The 19,577-nt window shown below is 66.8% G+C and overlaps 1 protein-coding gene across 3 annotated transcripts in view; it reads left to right on the top strand.

The window, feature by feature from the left end:
* Positions 1-19,577, top strand: part of LOC119098506 (focal adhesion kinase 1) — a 58,866-nt gene that overhangs the window by 32,975 nt on the left and 6,314 nt on the right. For all 3 annotated transcript variants that reach the window (XM_037221453.1, XM_037221450.1, XM_037221451.1), the window contains exons 2-11: positions 169-349; positions 3,493-3,624; positions 4,373-4,498; positions 6,544-6,882; positions 14,681-14,755; positions 15,741-15,966; positions 17,092-17,280; positions 18,074-18,205; positions 18,629-18,845; positions 19,262-19,452. In XM_037221453.1, the coding sequence (XP_037077348.1) occupies positions 188-349; positions 3,493-3,624; positions 4,373-4,498; positions 6,544-6,882; positions 14,681-14,755; positions 15,741-15,966; positions 17,092-17,280; positions 18,074-18,205; positions 18,629-18,845; positions 19,262-19,452 (1,789 nt within the window). In that variant the 5' untranslated portion in view covers positions 169-187. The remainder of the gene's footprint in view (positions 1-168; positions 350-3,492; positions 3,625-4,372; positions 4,499-6,543; positions 6,883-14,680; positions 14,756-15,740; positions 15,967-17,091; positions 17,281-18,073; positions 18,206-18,628; positions 18,846-19,261; positions 19,453-19,577) is intronic.

Below are 19,577 nucleotides of genomic sequence, written 5' to 3'. Positions count from 1 at the left end.
GAAACGCTGCCGCGCCGTGCTGGGCCTGACCTAGCACCCCATCTTTCTGCCATCCCGACGGCGCCACACCGGCGCCGTGTCCGGCCGGCCGCTCAGCTGGTGCGCTGTTGACGTCTGGCGCGCAGGTGGCGCGCGACACCAGGGTCTGACCGTCGCTTCTGCCCGCAGGTTGGATGACGGCGCTACGATGAGTGAGCGGGAGGGCGCGGCCGAAGCGGCCGGCGCCGAGCGGCAGGCCGCCGCCGCCGCCGCCGGCTCCGCCTCGCCCGACAAGGACCGGCCCACGCTCAAGGTCCACCTGCCCAACGGCTTCCACATGGTCAAGTACGCCGAGAGCACCGATGTCAAGGTCAGTCGAGGTCGCGGGCGCGGAGAGCACCGTCCGTCCGTCTGGATGAGGTCTGATGGCTCGGGGCAGTGGCGCTGATCTGACGGACGTGGTGAGAGGGGAAGGGCAGAGAGAGAGAGAGAGAGAGAGAGAGAGAGAGAGAGAGAGAGAGAGAGAGAGAGAGAGAGAGAGAGAGAGAGAGAGAGAGAGAGAGAGAGAGAGAGAGAGAGAGAGGAGAGGAGAGGGAGAGGGGAGAGGGAGAGGGAGAGGGAGAGGGAGAGGGATAGGGGAGGGAGAGGGAGAGGGGAGGGAGAGGAAGGGGAAGAGGAAGAGGAGATGAGAGAGGGAGAGAGAGAGGAGGAGAGGAGAGAGAGGAGAGAGAGAGGGAGAGCGAGAGAGAGAGAGAGAGAGGAGAGGGAGAGAGAGAGAGAGAGAGGGAGGGAGGGAGGGAGGGGGGCGGCAGTGAGGTGTACGGGTTGGGGATCTCGACTTCCTCTGCTGTTCTCCAGAGCAGCGGAGCCGTTGAGCCGTGCCAGGACTCGTCTGCGGGGTCGGGAACGGTGCGATTGGCCCCGTTCATCCCCGAAAATGGCCGCAGCTCAGCGTCGATTGCCGCTCGTCACGTCGCGCCCCGCTCCTTTCCCGCCATATCGCCCTGCCGCCTCCGAACATGGCGCCTGCCGCGTCCAGGCCCGGCCGGGCGTTCGTGACGGCCGGAGCCGGGCCGGCGGCGGCGCGTGCAGCCCGTGCCGGCTCGAGCTGAGTCCGATCGGCGGCCGGATAAACAGACCGCCGCCGCCGCCGCCTCCGCCGCCGCGCGCAAACACGCTTACGGCTGGTCAGAAGCGGTCGGGCGCCGCGATCGGACGGCCGCCGGCCCCGCCCCGGTCGGCGCGGCCGCCGCGGACTGGCCGCGCCGGGCCTGGCGACCGTCGGGCTGAGCTATCGCGGCTGTCCGCCTGTTTTGCTGCTGTCCGCCGAGCGTGGCGCGCCGTCCGCCGTGCAGGCTTTATTGTCGGCCGCGGAGACGGATGCGGGTGTCCCGATCGGGTTGAATTATGCAAAGCCGCTGGGCTTGCTCCCTCGCTGCGATTACGTCGTCTGTCGGTGTTTGTAGTGGCTGTCATATCTGGGAGCCGCTGGGTAGCTGGTGGTGTGCAGAGCGCTGGCCAAGCCGGCGGCCGTTTTTGTCGGTTGGATTTGCGTTCTGAGGTGGTGGCGCTTTGCACCGCCCAAAAATCGACTAGTCATGCCATCGTCTCGCTCTGATAATGCCCATCGTCAGTTTTTATGTTTGTCTCGCGCTGATTATCTTGTATTGGCTTTGTTTGCGAAATCATCCATCCAGAGCTACGCGGATTGAACAGCTGGTTTGATTGAAGCAGACATCCATCTCTTTGGAAGCAGAACTGTCACAAATGCGACAGCAGAAAGTACGCAATTATTTTCGCCGGTTTTAAGCCAATAGGTTGAGGGTATGTTGGAGGTGGCTGGAAGGGGTGAGGGCGCGAGTGGGGCCAGCCTGGCCAGACCGGACTGTACGCCCACACGATCTGCGGGCAGTGAGCGTGTCCAGCGCGGGCCGCTGGTGCGTCTGTCCGCAGCTGTCCGTCCGTGCAAAGGTCTCGGCCGTCAGCAGTCGGTGTCGTCCGCCGTTCGGCCACGGACTCTGCTGCGCCCGTCCCTCTCCGTCCACGCAGATGCTCAGTGGGACTGCACGTAGTCGGTGCCGTCAGCACGGCCCCAGAACGGGCTCCGTGCGTGACTCGTCCTGCTATCAAAACGGGGCGTAGAACTGCGTCGGGCTGTCGCGCCGCCGCCTGCGCCGCCACGCAGAAAGGGGTCAGCCGTGCGTCCGCCGCAGCACGCCCCCTCCCCGCGAGAGGTCGGGCGCCCCGGCCCGGTCGCCGTCCCGACTGCCGACCGTCGTGCAAATCGTGCAGAAGTGTCGCGGTGGTCGGACCCCGCCGGCGGGGTCATTGCCTGCAGGCGGCGCCGAGCGGCCGGCGTGGCACGGGCGGGCGCCGGCTGCGGCCCGCCGGCGCTCCATCTGGGCACGAATTGGACGGCGATTGGCCGCGTCCGGCCGATTGCAGTGGAGCGGCAGGCTTGGGCCGCTTTGCCGCCCGGACGGCAGCCAAATGCGCGGAGGTCGTCCATGGCCCAAGCGTATGTGCGCGACTAGGTTGAACTGTGGCAGGTTTAGGGCCGCGGAAGCAGTCCGGTCGGGCGGGGTGAGGCGCTGGCGGCTGGCCGGCTCGCCGCCGCGCGGCGCGCGCCAAGTGGCCGGCGCCCGTGGTCGTGCCGGTCCGGACCGTCTCCGCCCCAGCCGGCCCATCCATCCCGCAATGGAACTGACCTCCTGCAAATCAGCGTACCGCCGCGGACTGACGCGGAGTGGAGCCACGCCAGGGCGTCTGGCGCCCTGATGGCTCGCGTTGGGCCGGGCGCTGGCCAAGCCGACAGCAGCCATTGTCAACATGCCAGCACGAGCCATTGTCCCAGACGTATGTTGCAGGCTGCAAGCAAACATTGCTGCCTTTCGTCTGGCGCGCCCGTGTGCTGCCGGGTGTTGCCTTGCGCTGTTAAACGCAGCGGTTTAAAGGAGGCAGCTTGCCGGCGGTGTCCTCCGCCCGTTCTGATGGACGTTGCGTTTCGTTCATGTCGTTAGGTTGCGTGTCGTTGTCATTTCTGATCCGGCTCGACACGGCGCTGGCCGGCCTCATCCGCCGACTAGGGCTCCGCTGTTGTAATGGTACGTCCGGCCAGAGCGCGCCGCGTTACCACCACGTCCGGGCCTAACCCGTTCCAAGTACCGGGTCTGATCCTTGTTGGCCTGTTATAGCACGTGACCTCATCCTGATTGACCTGTAACAGTACGTCATCTGACCTCGGGTTGACCTATCACAACGCGTAACCTGACCTCTGGTTGGCTTGTTACAGCGTGTGGCCTGATCTCTAGTTGGCCTGCCATTACGTGACCTGGCCTCTGGTTGACCTGTTCAGGCTGTGGCCTGACCTCTGGTTGAGCTGTTATGGTGTGTGACCGGACCTAGTTGAGCTGTTTGGGACGTGACCTGACCTACGGTTCACCTGTTGCAATAGGTGATTGACCTGCTTGTGTCGCGCAGGACGTGACCTGACCTATGGTTGATCTGTTACAGTACGTGATCGACCTGCTCGTGACGCGGATGGCGCCGGAGCCCCGCGTCTACGAGGGTCTGTTCGCCCTGCGCATGGTCAACTCGGAGACGCGCCAGGTCTGCTGGCTTCACCAGAATACGCCCATGTTCGAGGTACTCTCCCGATGTTGGACTCGCGCGCACCTGTCGCGCTATGTATGTTTTCTCGGTGTCTGTGCCACCGCGCAGTTGTTTATGGCTCGTGCTGCCTAGCATGTCGCTGGGTCCGTGCCGTGTCGAACAAGATGCAGTACATCGTCAGAGGTCGGGCTGGGGCCGGTGGCGCGCTGCCTACAAACGGCCTTCTTGTGAGCTTACCGGCTTCCAACGGCTGGGTGTCGGCGTCGTAGTTACATCCCGCAGCGATAATACGTCAGCGGCGCATTCGTGGCTCGGTGCTACCTGCTGTGTGCTCGGGTTTGGCCGCATTTTGAGACGTTTGGTGATTGACTGTGTGTCGACCTGATTGCTTGATGATGTGATGGCCTTCAGGGTTTTTCCCTCTTAAGACGGGTTTGTTTCGTATCAGTTTTTTCTCAAACATCGTTAGCGATGAGAACAAGGTCGTCCCCATGGCGAACGCTCAAGCTGAGCCATATAAACGCGGTGCTTGTTCAAATGTTTGGCTCTGCATCAAGGCGGCGGTCTTTTAACATTCGATGGCGTCCTAGTAAGCGCATACTGGGACTGGGAGCTTCACGTGGCACGTGCCGACGGTGACGTGCCGTGCCGTGCTGTCGGTTAGGGTCGTGACGTGGTGCCGTGCCGTGCTGTCGGTCAGGATCGTGACGTGACGGTAGTCTGACGCTGGAGACCAGAGTACCTGAGCACACGCCAACAAACGACGCGCCTTTTACTGCAGGTGCTGGAGAAGCAGGAGGGCAACGCAGACCTTTGGCGGTTCGAGCTGCGTGTGCGCTACCTGCCGTCTGACCTACACGTGCTCTACGAAAAGGACAGGGTCACCTTCCACTTCTACTACCAGCAGGTATCGGCTGCAGCGTCCGATCGGGGTTGAGCGCCGCCCTGGAAGTGAGGTTTTATCGGCTCTTTTATCGGCACGGGAATAAATCTTCTTACGCGGAAACTGGCGTTACCTTAGAGGACTGAGGTTTCGTCGGGTGCCAAGGTAATCACTGATCGCCACGTGATTGGTATGTGAAGCCTCATCGATCACCGCTGTGAGTAAGACGAGCTTTCACATCGATCACAATCACGAGCCTTTGATCACAGCGCCGGACGTTTCTGAGTCTTCATGGTCCGACGCCTAGCGGCAATAACAGCAGGCCGGCACTGCTGCCAGCCCCTGCAGGACCACACCATTTGCGAATTCAGTTTTCATTTTGCTCCTGTAGTTAGCGACAGAACTGGGATAGCCTCCCCCCCCCCCCCCCCCCGCTTCCCCCATGTCTTATCGCGCTCGCGGGCACGTTGGCGGCGCCGCGCGTGAGCCATGTCCTGATCGCGGGGGAGATACCGCGGCCGCGCCGCTCACAGGCGCGGAGAAATAAAGCCTCCAGTCTCGCGCGCCGCCCTTGGCCGTATCGAGCGCGCGGCGAGCCGGCCGCAGCCGCCGCCGGTCCCAGCGGCGCCGTTCTTGGTGGCGTCCCTTGCGAGCAGCCCGACGGCCCCGAAATTGATGGCCGCCGGCCGGCCGGGCCGTTCCGCGCGCCCGCGCGCGCGCGTGGCTGGAGCTGACCTTTAGCCGGCGGTGGATGGGCCGCTCGACCCGCCTAAGTGCCACCGGAGCGGCCCGGATGAGCCATGGCCGCCGCCGGCCGTTTGGCTGCCTGCTGCAGCGGCGCCGGACGTCAGAGTGGCCGCCGATGGCAGGCGAGCGCCGCGGCCGGCTGTGGCGCGTCGGGGTCTCACCCCTGGCACTTGTGGCTGCTTCGCTGGGGAGGGCGCCGCGCTGGCGAGGCTGTGCGCTTCGGCGCTGTCTGCGGCGCGTCTTGGAGCTGTCTCGTTAGGAGCGGGCTGCGGTGTCTTGGTGCGTTCTAGCGTGAAGCACCGGGGTCCAGCTCTGCCCCGCCCTGCGTCCGTTCGGGCTGCGGTCCCCCTCGGCTCGTCGGCGCGGCGTTCCTGCTCGCTATGGTGACCTCCGGGAGAATGGGAGGGGGTCATGTCGCGTCGGGGCCGTGACCTGAACCACAGCGTCAGCCGGGTCAGCAGGGCCGCCTCCGTTCGGACACAGCCCGTGAGATCGCACGAGCTCCACGACGACCGTGGCCTCCGCGCTGCTCAGCGCTCAGGCTTCTCACAGCGTCTGCTGGCTGGGCTGGTGTTGGCCGTCGAACCCGTGCGGGATTATTGAGCGGCGTCTGGGTAATCGCCTGCGGCCGGGTGCCCATTGCGTCTCGGGGATAAGCTTCCCAAAACGGGCGCGATTAGGCCGGTGTGGTTCCTGTCATGTTAGTGTGCAGTCGCTTCGCCGCCGGCTCGCGCGGCCAGCTCAGCGCTAGTCTTCAGGATTTGCACAGCTGCCTTGAGCGGGGATGTTGTCACTGTTGCTCTTCACGGGTACGTCGCGGGACGGTAAACGGCCCGAGTGAGGGACACAGTCTTTGTAATGTTCAAACGCGCGGTCCGGAAGGGATGTTTGGTCAGAAAGTGCATCGCTGTACCCCGGCCTGAGTAGAAGTTGTCAACGGCGCCATTGTCGGTACAGGTGTCAGTGATTTTTTTTATTGTAGCCTGCGTGACTGGGCGTCTAGCACAGGCACGCGGCAGCTGTAGTCTGTAAGGCCGACCCCAGCAGTCTGTAAGCCAGTCCTGTCCAGTCCAGTCTAAGAACGCCTGTCCACGTTCGGGGCCGTGTCTGTTACGGGAGCCGTGTGGTCGTACCGTAGCGTACAGTCGTGTCGTGCGGTGTGTGACGGAATCGGCCCCCGCCGCCGGACGCGAGGCCTCCGCAGTCTGTGTGAGCCAGCGACGTCATCGCTGCGGCCCGTGTGAGCCAGTGACGTCATCGCTGTGTGCCAGCCGACGCGGCGGTCAGGGGCGCCGGTGACGGACGCCCACTGCGTGTTCCAGGTGCGGGACGACTACCTGAGTCAGGAGCGCTGCCCGGTGGAGCAGGACATGGCCGTCCAGCTGGGCTGCCTCGACATCCGCCGCTTCTTCAAGGACCTGCCGCCCAACGCGCTCGACAAGCGCTCCAACATGGACTACCTCGAACAGACAGTGGGCTGGGAGAAGTTCCTGCCGAGGTCCGTGATCGCAAACACTAAGCCAAAGACGCTTCGCAAGCTGGTGCAGCACCAGTTCAAAAAGTGCAGCCACATGAGCGAACCCGAGTGCATGTTCAAGTACCTGGAAGTGCTGAAGACGGTGGTGCGGTTCGACCAGGAGCGGTTCACCTGCGCGCTGGGGGTGAGTCGGCCGACGGCTGCGGTGCTGCCGGTGCAGCTGGCGTCGATGCCGGGAAGGGCAGGGGCTCTGGCGGGGGGGACTGCAGCGCTTGGCTGTGTGGGACTCCAGTGCCGAGGTGCTGTGCGACCGCTGCCCGGCCGCTGTCCGCACCGCTGCTGTTGAGCGTGGACTGGCTATGAGCGTGGACTGTTGGCGGCAGGGTCGGTTTCATTGAGATGGTTGTGTGAGATTCATATGCGGATGTGTATGTATGTGTGCGTGCGTGCGTGCGTGCGTGCGTCGGACGCCGCTGGCAGTGGCGCCCGCTGTGGAGGCCGGACGTCCTGATTGGTGTGCACGCGCGTGGCGGTCTGTCGCCGGGAAGTGTGACGTTATGCTGTGGTGAAAGCCCCAGGATGCCGGCTAAGTGGGCATCCGGCGCGGTTGAAGTGGGCCTTGACGGCCGTGCTGGCGTGGGGGCGTGTCTCGGGACGGCGGTGGCCGGAGGCGATCGGCCGGTCCGGTCTGTAACCGCGATGTCGCGTCTCCTGTCCAGTGTCGGCTGTCCAGTGTGCGGCCCGTGCCGGCCAGTGTCGTGCTTGGCGCTAAGGTGTCCAGTCCATGCCGGCCGGTGCTGTGGTGACTGGTGCTGAGGTGTCCAGGCCGTGCCGGCCGGTGCCGTGACTGGTGCTGAGGTGTGCAGTCCGTGGCGGCCGATGGCCGCTATCCGCTAGCTGGTGCCGTGGCGACTGGTGCTGAGGTGTCCAGACCATGCCGGCCGGTGCCGTGGTGACTGGTGCTGAGGTGTCCGGTCCGTGCCGGCCGGTGCCGTGGTGACTGGTGCTGAGGTGAGCAGTCCGTGCCGGCCGATGGCCGCCGTCCGCTGGCTGGTGCCGTGGCGTGCGCCGGCTCTGTCCCGATTGATCAGCGCTGGGCTGCCGCCGGTCGGCGCCCGCCGCGCCATGCGTCGCTCTGTGCGCACACCAGCCGGCGCGTCCCATGCGCGTCGCGTGCACCTTGTCGCCGGCGCCGTCGCCGCTGACGTCACGACCGCGGCGTGTTTGTCGCTCGGCTGCGCCGCGTCCGGCACCACAATATCCAGCCGTCGGGCCGATTTTCCGCCGCCGCTCCGTCCCGCTGGCCGCCGGCTGCGGTGTGGGCCAGTGGCTGGCCGTCCACGGCCGGCAGAGGCCGGACTGGGGCTGCTTACCCGCCGTGCCGGTGGGCGCGTCTTCGTCGACGGTGCCGGGTGAAGTGAGCGGTGCGCGGGCTTCGGTCGGTGCGGGCGCGTCCCCGTCCGGGTGTGTCCAGTGTCTGTGTACGCCTGTGTGTGACTGGTGCGAGTCGGCGTGTGTTGCCTGCGTGTTATGTCGCCGTCTTGTGTGGCCAGACGTGACGTGGACACGCGGTGTGCCTCAGTCGCCCGCTCCCACAGTCGCCCTGGCATGTGTCTCTGTGCCCAAAGCCGTGTCCAGCTTCAGTGCGGTCAGGCCGAGCGTTGTGCTCACGGCTATCGCCTATCTAAATCCATCGGTGCCCGACGGCGCGCCTCGCCCGCCCGGCGGCGCTGCTCGCCGTCGTCTCCCCACAGCCGCATCGGCGGAGGCCGGCCGTCGCTGCCGTCCCTGTGGGGGATGGGCGGGAGCGGCGCCGGCCGCGTGACCCCGTGACCCCGACACCGTCCAGCATCGAGCCCTCGCGGACGGCCGCCGCCGACGACAGTACGCGCTGGCTGTCGCCTCGCGCCCGGGTGCGCGTCGGTTTTCCTGCCAATAAGCGCGCGCCGCCGTCGGCCTTGGGCCTTGGCGCGGACGTAAGTCTTGCGCGGTGTCGCACTTACCGCCTCGTCACGGTGGGCGATACGATCTCGGCGGCGGACAAAGCGACCCGGGGCGCGGCGCGCATGGCGGCGGCTCCCCGCTCTGTGGCGGTCGTCTGACGGGCGGTCTGCCGTGGATTTGTCCGTCGGCCACGGCTGGGTAGCGGACGGGTCGGCCTCGTCCCATGACAGCCGGTCGCAGCCCAGCTATGAAACCGTGCAACGTATCTACCAATCCTGTGCCAGGCAACTGGAGGCTTCTGGGAGCCAGGCATTCCAGGCGTGACGACAGACAACTACCTGGCGACCCCGTCCTCAACTCGCCAGGATTTCCTTGTACGGCAGGGCTGTGGCTGCGGTCGAGAAGTCCAACCGCCGGCGCCGGGCCTCGGGCTTTCGTGGATGGGCCAGCTCCCAAGCGAGACGGCGCCGTGATGACGATGAGTGACACAGTCAGCCGAGTGGGGCGCGGCCCGCCAGCCTCTCGCGCGCCAGCCTCCGCCGGCGACCGGACACCCGTGATTGGATTGGACGGCTGCGATCCCGGCCGGCGCGCCCGCCGCCGGATCTGAGCGGCTACCGCCGGATCCCGAGAGGATAGGGCGTCGTCTGGACGCCGGGGGCGAAGTCGTCATTGTCTGGCCGGACCCGGCTCCAACTTTGCAGCGGGCTATCTCGCAGACAGCTCCGGCTCGGCTGCTGTCGGCGAGCGCCGCCGAGCCCTCACAGTTGCGGTGGTCACCCCTGTCGGCAGAGGGCAGGCCTGACTCACGTCGGCCACGACCTCGGTCGCTCCTCAGAGGCGCTGACCGGCTCCGCCCATGGCCGCACCTCTGCGTGCACTCGCCACTGGCGCCTTCCAGGCGGTGTGCTAGGGGACACTTCTGGTCGGCGACAGCGCGTGCTGCGATGCCAGCGTCGCGCCGGGTCAACACCCACCGGAGGCCGGTGGGACACCTCTCCGGTTTGGCATTCCGATTTATCCGGGGTATGTACGGCACTGCGCCCAGCCGTGCCCGCCGCGTCAGCCCTGTCAGCGTCGGCTCGGAAGGCACGGCGACAGACGCGACACCCGTGGTCGCCAGCCGGCGGCAGGTCGGGGTCGCTGCCGCCGGCTGGTGGAGCGACGAGCCGTCTCAGGCCGCGGGACGCACGCGATCTGACGGTGCGGTCGGCCGAGCGGGCGGGGCGGCGCCCCCTGACGGGCCAGGAGAGCGCAGACGGCTCTGGCCGGCTCCGGCGCCACTCCGAGCCGGCCGCGCGCGGCGCAGATGGCGCCAGCAGCGCCGGCGGTCAGCAGGGCGGCAGAGGCGGTCCCGCTGGCCCTCCTGGCTCTCGACTGAGATCCACTCGCCGCCGACTGTCGTGACGAATCTGCCGGGTGCTGGCAAACAGTGTCCGACAGCAGGGGTGCGGCTTGTTGATTCCGCTGCCATTAGTTAGAGGACGAGCGTGTGCTGGCTCGTGCGAGTGCTTGCAGTGACGAGTGTGGCGCGCAGGCGGCGTGATGACGACGCGGGGTCGACTGACCGCACGCGGCCGACTCTGGCCAGTGAGCTAACCCGATGACTCACTAATGGCTCCACCCATCTGCGGAGAGTTTCCCTTGCCGTATGACTCGGTCTCCTGGCTGGCTCATCGCCCCAGTGTCGGGCGCTGACAGATGGCATGGCTGGTGCTGCTGCTGGGGGGGGGGGGGGGGGGGGGGCGACCTTGGATGAGTTGCAACGGAGCAGGAGTGTTGGCGATGATCCAGACTTGTGTTCCAAACTTGTACGAAATCGTGCTCTGAGGTATACGTCGCCTGTTATGGCAGTTTTTTTTTTGTTTGCTTCCGCTCATGAATGATTTCACAGTGTTTATCAGGTCGCAGTTCAGTAACCGGCAAGGCGTCATACTTTAAAACGGCTTTAGCAGAGACTTGTCCACCGGCCAGTTTCGGCGGGCTCGGCGCCAACTCTGCGCCAACTGGGATGTCGGGCTGCCGATTCCGACACTGCGGCCTGCTCGTCAGTGGTCCAGTACCGACACCGCCGGCTTGTCATCATTGGTCCAGTGCCGACACTGCCGGCTGGTCATCAGTGGTCCAGTGCCGACACTGCCGGCTGGTCATCAGTGGTCCAGTGCCGACACTGCCGGCTGGTCATCAGTGGTCCAGTACCGACACTGCCGGCTTGTCGTCAGTGGTCCAGTGCCGATACTGCCGGCTGGTCATCAGTGGTCCAGTGCCGACACTGCCGGCTGGTCATCAGTGGTCCAGTACCGACACTATCGCCTGGTCATCAGTGGTCCAGTATCGACACTGCCGCCTGGTCATCATTGGTCCAGTACCGACGCTGCCGGCTGGTCATTGGTAGTGGTCCGGTCCCGACACTGCCGGCTGGTCATCGGTAGTGGTTCAGTACCGACACTTCGCCTGGTCATCGGTAGTGGTTCAGTACCGACACTTCGCCTGGTCATCGGTAGTGGTCCAGTACCGACACTTCGCCTGGTCATCGGTAGTGGTCCAGGTCCCGACACTTCGCCTGGTCATCGGTAGTGGTCCGGTCCCGACACTTCGCCTGGTCATTGGTAGTGGTTCAGTACCGACACTTCGCCTGGTCATCGGTAGTGGTTCAGTACCGACACTTCGCCTGGTCATCGGTAGTGGTTCAGTACCTACACTTCGCCTGGTCATCGGTAGTGGTCCGGTCCCGACACTTCGCCTGGTCATTGGTAGTGGTTCAGTACCGACACTTCGCCTGGTCATTGGTAGTGGTTCAGTACCGACACTTCGCCTGGTCATGGTAGTGGTTCAGTACCGACACTTCGCCTGGTCATCGGTAGTGGTTCAGTACCGACACTTCGCCTGGTCATCGGTGGTGGTCCGGTCCCGACACTTCGCCTGGTCATCGGTAGTGGTCCGGTCCCGACACTTCGCCTGGCCATCGGTAGTGGTCCAGGTCCAACACCGCTGCTGTCGGACAGTGTCGCCCGCGCCGCCATATCTTCAGGCGTGTTGTACATTTCCTGGACCGATGGCTGGGGGCTGCCCGGGCTGTGTGCTGACCATTTGCCGGCCGGTGTTTGTCAAGGCGTGTGTGAGCTCGTGCATCGGGTGACGATGGCGTATCAGTGGTGTCACATATCGTTCGCCACGGCCACACAGCCCAGATCGAGCTCCGTCTGATCCTGTGACGTGATGCCGCAACCAAATGGTGGTCGATGGGCGCGGTTTTTAATTTGTTTCCTTCAGAATAGGGTTGTTGGCCGCGGGCTGTCATGGCGCGGCTTTCGGCATGCTGTGGATAACCGCAGGTTGAAGGTTCACGGGCGCCGCCTGCACTCAAGCACACGCTGTTGTGGCTGTGTTGCGCTGCCGGCCGCCACCGGACGGCTGGTCCATGTCTCCTGCGTACGTCGGCGCCCAGTGCGGCGGCGACCGGCCGGGCCGCGTCACCCGCCCGCGGTCGCCGCCGCCGCCGCCGCCCGGCCGGCCGTCAGCTGGCGCCGTCAGGTGGCGCTGGCGGCGCCGGCGGCGGCCCACTTGCCGCCCGCGTCAGTCGCCGGCCGGCGCGCCCGTGCGGCCGCCGTCTGTGCCGCGGGAGGCGTCAGCGCTGGTTCGGTGCTCGCCGCAGGCCGAGACGCCGGTCGCCGGTTACGGCGCGGGAGCGGGGCAGTGCGCACCCGGGCTGGACTCGCCGTCGACTGACAGGTACCACCGCTGTCGGCCGGGGCCGGCGCCGCCGCCGCCGCCGCCGCCGCCGCCGTCTTCCGCCGGTGTAAGGCGATCTGTGTGGGGCCGGGCGGCACGGCCCGGATCAGCGACCTCCTGCTGCGGTGACGGTGTCCCACGGAGACCGGGGGCGGGCGGTCCGTGCGACCCGCCCGCGGCGCTGCCGGTGTCGGTGATTCATCGCTCCTGCGCGACGGAAGTGTCTGCGAAGCGCGACAGGGGAGCTGGTGCAGCGCGGTTCTCTCGTCCGCCTCGCCCCGCCCAGCCTCTGGCGGCTGGTACTCGGCGGCTGTGCTGATCGCCGCCGGCCGCCGCACCCGCCGCCCGCCCGTTTCCGGCCGGAGCGGCGGCGGGCGGACATATTCGGGCAGCGGTGGGCGGGCGCGTGGCGCACCCTCCGCGGCCGCGCAGCCCACCGCCTGACGCCGCGCGTTCCCGCCGAGCCGTGGGGTAGGTCGCCCGGTCGCGAAGACTCATCCGGACCGGCCTGGACCGGACCGGACCGGACGGCGCGCGCCGTCCGGTCGCCTGTCGCCGTTCAGTCGGCGTCGCGTCCGGGGCGTTGACTTACTGCGCCGCTGCACTGCGCCGGCCACTCAACAAACACCGGCGGCTGTAGCCCGGCGGCGGAGGCCTCCCGGCCGCGGCTCGGCGCGACGCCGCCGGCGCCTTTGAGGGGGCCGGCGGTGGCGGATGGCGCGCGGCCGTGCCGGCATGCTCGTGCGATAAGCGGCACGGGCTGTCGGTTGCGAGGGTGGTGGCGCCGGCGTCCGTCCGTGCGGGGCCGGTCGGGGCGGCCGGCCGCATTCCTCGGGGCATGAGCCGGCCCTCCCGGCGAGCGCCCCGTGCGCGGGCGGCGTCCGACAGCGGCTAGGTCTCTGCGGTGGTTGTGGCTGTTGCGTCAGACGAGGTGTGGCAGGTACTTAAGGTAAACTGGACGCTACTGTTGCCGGCCGTGGATGGGCGAGATCAGACGCGGCTGTTATCTGCCGCGGAGGGTGCCGCCGGGTCTATGGGAACGCGCCTCAGCGGCGCAGGGGCGGCCGGGCGCCGCGCGGTGGCGTCCGCCCTCTACTCAGCCCGCGGAGCCGGCGGTGTGGGCGGCGGCGGCGGGGTGGAGCGGCAGACACGGTCGGGGCGGTCGGCGCCGCCGGCGGACGGGTGCTGCTGCGGCCAGCTGCGACCTTTGCGTGCTGGGGAGGGGCGGCGGTGCACGTGCGGGAAGCCTGAGGGGCTGTCAGGGTGGAGCGGGCGCTAGGCGCGGCCGACATGACGGGAGGCGCGAGCAGCCAGCCGGCCCCAGCTGGCTGGGAATTTGCGGGCACCCGTGCGGCCCACGAGGCGCTCTGAACTCGTCCGCTGTGGCTTTTTTCGCACTGTAGGATGGTGCATGGGGAGACTCGAGGTTCAATATCGGGGCTGACATGTGATTCAGAACCGCCCCGTCTCGCTCGTCACACCAGCCGGTTGTTGGCCGCCAAACGACGCGCTGCCCGTGCCGCTGCCGGAGCGGGCCGCGATCCTTTTAAGGACAGCCCGGTGACCTTCTGGCAGCCGGTCAGCGCCCTCTGGGAGGTCGTGCGCCGCTCTGCAGGCCGCTGGCCGTGCCAGCTGGTGCTCACCTGGCGGCAGCGGCGCCTGGCGCTCGCGCGGCCGCCGTGTTCCGTCGGGCGCGGCGTGCGTGGGACGCCGCCGCCGCCCAGATGGTGGCCACCGGTCCCGACCGCCGGCCGCGCGGCCGCCGGGAGAACGAGTACGGTGGCGGGCGCGGTGTGCCGTGTTGCGAGCAGTGTGTTGGCGGGGCTGGGGACTTGTTGCCAGTGTCGGTGGCATGTTGTCAGTGTTGGCGGGCTGTTGGTGTCGGGAATGTCGTCACGTCGCGTTTGCAGCTGTCATGTGTTGTCTGTTGTCGCCGATGCTGGGTGCGCTTTCTGCGGCGTGGTGACCAGTGACCAGCAGCGCTCAACGAACGTGGGTGGTGTGACCATGGCCTGTTCCGTGGTGCGCCGTTCCCAGCTTGCTCCCCCACCCCCGTCCGCGTCCCTCCTCCCGGTGCCAGTGTTCGCCAGACCCGTACCAGGACCAGCGGGTCGGAGGCTCGCTGCCGGCCCTGCGTCGCGTCGCAGAGCCCCCGCCGCCCGCCGGCCGCCCGTCCGCCGTTCTCTGTGATCACGTCACTCGGTCGGCCGCCGGCCGCTGGCGCCTGGTCACGTGACGCGTGCGGCGCGCGCGCGCGCCTGACTCAGCGGCGGCCGTGCTGATGGGCGTGGCGTGTTGTGTTTCAGACGTGGTCCATACGGGTAGACCTGATCATAGGCCCCGACTCTGGGATCTCCTACACGACGGACAAGGAAGAGTCGGTGAGTGCACTGCGAGTGCATGCCCGATGTTGGCAGTGCCAGCGGTGCGGTCGCCGCCAGCGGATGTTTGTCGCTGCGGCCGCCAGGGACTTGTTCGCGAACACACGGGCCGCGGACCGGCTCCGGCACCGGAGCGCCCGCCCGGCTCAGACGATTATTGCGCTCGGTTGCCCGCGCTGCCGTCGGGCCGAAATGGGAGTGCAAACGAGCGGATTAGCGGACAGGGGCCAGGCTTGTTGTGCTGGACGCCGCTTAGGTGGAATCGATTCTGACTCGGACTCACGGTGCCGATTCCCATGCCGCCTGGGTTCACGCCCGATTCTGGAGGGGACACTTGGGGGGGGGGGGGAAGCGCAGCGCGTCTATCCCTATCGAGGTCACCCGGTCCCTCTCCCTGCCACGTGGTGGCGCGCTGGCTCGTGCGGCCGCCGCGCATCGGCGCGTTGACCTATCGTCGCCGTGAGTCGCGGCCGCCCCCCCCCCCCCCCCCTTCGGCGTCTGACACCGGACCCGACCGACGCCAGTCAGTTGTGGTCCGCTGCGGTCAGCCGCGGCCGCCGCCGTGCCCGTCGGCCGCGGTGTTTGTATCGCCGGCGGCCACGGCTCTGTTTATCGTCGGCTGGATAACGATGCCCGGCTCCGACGAGCGACACGCCGCGGCGGGTGACGCGGGCGGGTGGGCCGGCGGAAGTCGCCGCGCCCGGCCGGCCGGCGCCGAGTGTGGCTCGCCCCGGCGCGCTGCGCGCCACCGCGTGGGGCTCTGCCACGCGGGGCTCCGCGCCGTCCGCCCGTGTCGGTCCGACCGGTCCCGTTCGCCGGCCGCGTGGCTCTGTCGTCGCGTTCGATGGCGCGCTCCGTGCCGGCTTCCGTGTCAGCGGATGCATACTTGTGAGCCGCATCTCGTGATTGGCGTCCCTGACGCTACCCCACCTGCGCCGTCACCCGACCGTCACCTCAGCTGACCAGCCCCCCCCCCGCACCGCAGGCCACGCACCTGAGCAGCTTTGATCAGGTGCAGAGCATCCAGACGCTGCAGGGCGCGTGCGAGGCGTCGCCGGGCACAGCGGCGCTCCAGCTGCGCGTGGCGGGCCGCGCCGAGCCGCTCACTCTGACGTGCGCCTCGCTCCGAGAAGCCGACAACATGGCCGACCTGGTGGACGGCTACTGCCGGCTGGTGAACAACTCCTCCAGCAGCCTCTGGACCCGGAAAGGTGAGCGGTGAGGCGGGAGCGCGAGGCGGTGGCGGTGGCGGCGGTGGTAGACCGGTGGATAGGGGAGAGGAGGGGGGGGGGGGGGGGGGGGGTGCGGAGGAGGGCGCGGGGGCTGCAGCGAGCTCGCTTCGATGGTCTCTCCCATGTGTGGGCGGAAAGCTCAATGTAAGTCATTACCAGCCTTTAACGGTGTGGGGAGGTGTATTGTTCGTGACCGCGCGCCGTGCGGTGATGGAGGTCCGGTCCGTGTTTGGTCTGGTCTGGTCTGGTCTGGTCTGGTCTAGCCCGGTCTAGTCTGCTCTGGTCTGGCTTGGTCCGGTCCGGTTCCGGTTCCGCCCACTAACCGCGCCGTTCTCTGTCAGTGCTGCCCTGGAGACACCCCTGCGCCTGCTGTCGGCCAGGTCTGTGGCGCGCCGACCGCCCGGTCCGCCCGCCCACCCGCACGCACGCCCCGGCCCCGGCCCCGCTCCCCGGCCCGTAGAGTCGCGCCGTCAGCCCCACCCGTCCGCCTCCCCGCAGGGCCGGCCGGTGTGCCTCGCATGCTTGTACTGGAGCGCAGTGTCCGGGCCCGAACGCGGTCCGGGTCGTGTGGCGGCGTGGGCCGCTGCTGTGACGGCCGGCGCGATGTCGCCGCCCGTCCCGCGTGCCTCCCCGGTGCCGTGCACGGCGGCCGGCGGTGGCCGCGCACCGTGCAGAGCTGCACCGGGCCGACACACAGCTGTGTTATGGTTCCGCCCGGCCGGCGAGCACGGTGGCGGCCCGGCCGCGCGCGGGCCCGGACTCTGCTCTGCTGGCTGTGTGCCCGGCCGGCCGTCCGAACCCGCTCAGCCCCGCAGCTCGACAGGCGACCTGTGACGGAAGGGAACGCTCTGAGTGAACGGCGGCGTGCTGCGAGCTGGACCGGCAATCGTTGCGGATGGGATGACGTCACTGGGCGGAGTGGGGCGGAGCGATGCCGCACCTTGTTTTCCCAGCAGGCACCTTGGTTTCGCGCTGTAGTCCCCATCAACCCTGACTGCACCTCCGCGTGACCCGCTGGTCACTCGCGTGCCTCCACATGGTGCCCGACAACCCTCACCACGCTGCCGATGGGTTGGCGCTGACCTGAGCCCCTGTGGCCGGCAGCGGGCTCGAGTCGGTCGGGCCGCTCCGATGGCGCCGGCTCGCCGTCGGGCCGTCGCTCGGGCCGGCCATCGCGCTCGGCGCTCTCCGACGACTACGCCGAGATCGTCGACGACGAGGGCGACTACAGCACCGTCGGCGCGCGCGACTACGAGCTGCCGCGCGACCACGTCCACCTGGTGGAGATCATCGGTAAGAGCGCGGCGGCGGGTGGGAGCGTTGGTGTGAGCGCGGCGACGGGCGAGATCGTTGGTGAATGCGCGGCGAGGTAAAGAATCTTCGGTAAGAGCGCGGCGACGGGCGAGATCGTTGGTGAATGCGCGGTGAGGTGAAGAATTTTCGGTAAGAGCGCGGCGACGGGCGAGATCGTTGGTGAATGCGCGGTGAGGTGAAGAATTTTCGGTAAGGGTGCGGCTGAGTGAGAAGCAACGTAAAAGTGCGGTGCGGACTTCAGACTACCAGTAAGTGATCGGTGGGGTGGGACTGTTGGCAGGAGCGTGGCCCGGCGAGAGGCCGTCGGTAAGAGTGGAGGGTGAGTGCTGTGAGACGGTCACCTTGGGGAGGCGGCGGGATAACGCCGCGGTACGGGGCTGGAGCACGCCGGCGTGGGATAGGATGCACTGCCATGTGCTGCAGCTCTCCGGCCGTGCAGCGGCGGGGCTATTTCTGACTGGCGCTTGCAGTCAGATTACGTTTGATTGATTGCGGTCGACATTGATTCGTCGTGTTTTGTTTGCTTTCACTGTTGCTAGGGGATTTGGTTCGCCATCCTTTCTGCAGGCATGCACAGTGGTGACTGATCCGCGCATGCGCAGTGGTGACTGCTCGTGATGTCTGTTTTGAAGAAAAATATCTCCAATCCATGTGCACCACCCCCGATATTTGGGGTGAAACCTCGCGGGGCTTACCAACTCCGCAAAGAGCGGGCGTTTTTGCCCTGTTGACCCGAGACCTATGGGCCTTGACCTGTGACCTATGGCGGCAGGGGAGGGCCAGTTCGGTGATGTATACCGCGGCACGTACCGGACCTCCAGCAGCCAGACCACGCCTGTCGCCATCAAAACATGCAAGGTCGACAACGAGGGCTCGATGGCGCACAAGTTCCTCGAGGAGGCCTGTGAGTATCGGTGCGCTGCCGCCGTTGGCGGCGAGGCAAGAGCGGCTGGAGAAACGCCGCTGCCAGTGCGCGACTGGGGAATTGTCCCCGTGAAACGTTGAGGGAAGCGGAGGTCTGAAGCGACTGAGTGACGTCACGGGAGTGTCTGCGTGTGTGCTGTGAGCTTCGCGAGAAGCCACATCACCGGCATTTATCTGCATTCTTTCATTTTGTCAAACACCGTCTGGCCGAAAATAAGTTGGCGGATATTAGATCGCTAGTGCTAACTTTAATCGGTGTGACGTGCGATTTCGATGCGTTAAAAGTTAGGCGCTGCCTGGGATCAGAGCGGGCTCGACGACAACATGACCACCCGCTGTTCGACGGTTCACACCAGCCGGCGCCCGCCGCTCACCCCTCTCCCTGCCTCTCCGCCCCCGACAGACACGATGCAGCAGTTCGACCACCCGCACATCATCAAGCTGGTGGGCACGTGCAGCACGTCGCCGGTGTGGATCGTGATGGAGCTGGCCCGCCACGGTGAGATGCGCGCCTACCTGCGCGACAACCGGCACCGGCTGCGGCTCGACACGCTCGTCCTGTACGCGTACCAGCTCAGCCAGGCGCTCTCCTACCTGGAGAGCAAGAAGTTTGTGCACAGGTGAGCTGGCGCTGGCGCTGGTGGGATGCAGTGTGTGGTTTTGTGGCTGGGCTCGCTCTGCGATGGCTCTTGCCATCACTCTTTGCGCTGCTGGTATTTTGGGGTATTGCTAACCGTGTGAGCTCCTTTAGGCGTCTTCTTTGTCCCGTAGCGTCCGTTTTCGACGTACGTGAACATGGAGTTTGATCAGTCTTAGCAGTTTTGCGATTGAACTCGCCATGGAATTCATACATGCTATGTGGCGGTGGCGTTTGATGATGTGAGCAAGACCTAAATGGGCCACGGCCACGCGCACTACCTGCACGACTGTGGCGCCGAAGTCGTGGGGGCTTGTGTTGGTGCGCACCAGCGCGCGTCACCCACCGAGCCGCCGCCGAGTGTCGTCGTCCCCTGACGAGCGCTGCCCGCCGCCGCAGGGACATCGCGGCTCGCAACGCGCTCGTGTACAGCCACGACAACGTCAAGCTGGCCGACTTCGGCCTCAGCCGCTGGGTGGAGGACCAGAGCTACTACAAGGCGTCCAAGTGCAAGCTGCCCATTAAGTGGATGGCGCCCGAGTCCATCAACTTCCGCCGCTTCACCACCGCCAGCGACGTCTGGATGTTCGGTGAGACGACGCGGCTCGCCGGTCGGGCGGGATGTCTGGACGGGCGGGCGGCGTCGGCCGGCGCCGGCGGTCGGGCTTGTTCGAACGAGTCGCCGTCCGGCCACTCGGGAATGGTTGACGGCCTG

Source organism: Pollicipes pollicipes, unplaced genomic scaffold, assembly GCF_011947565.3.
Source record: "Pollicipes pollicipes isolate AB1234 unplaced genomic scaffold, Ppol_2.1 Scaffold_4740;HRSCAF=5597_pilon_pilon_pilon, whole genome shotgun sequence".
In the NCBI taxonomy this organism is placed as follows: Eukaryota; Metazoa; Arthropoda; class Thecostraca; order Pollicipedomorpha; family Pollicipedidae; genus Pollicipes; species Pollicipes pollicipes.
Note: the sequence above shows the minus strand (reverse complement) of the source record. Positions and strands in the feature narration are given on the sequence as shown.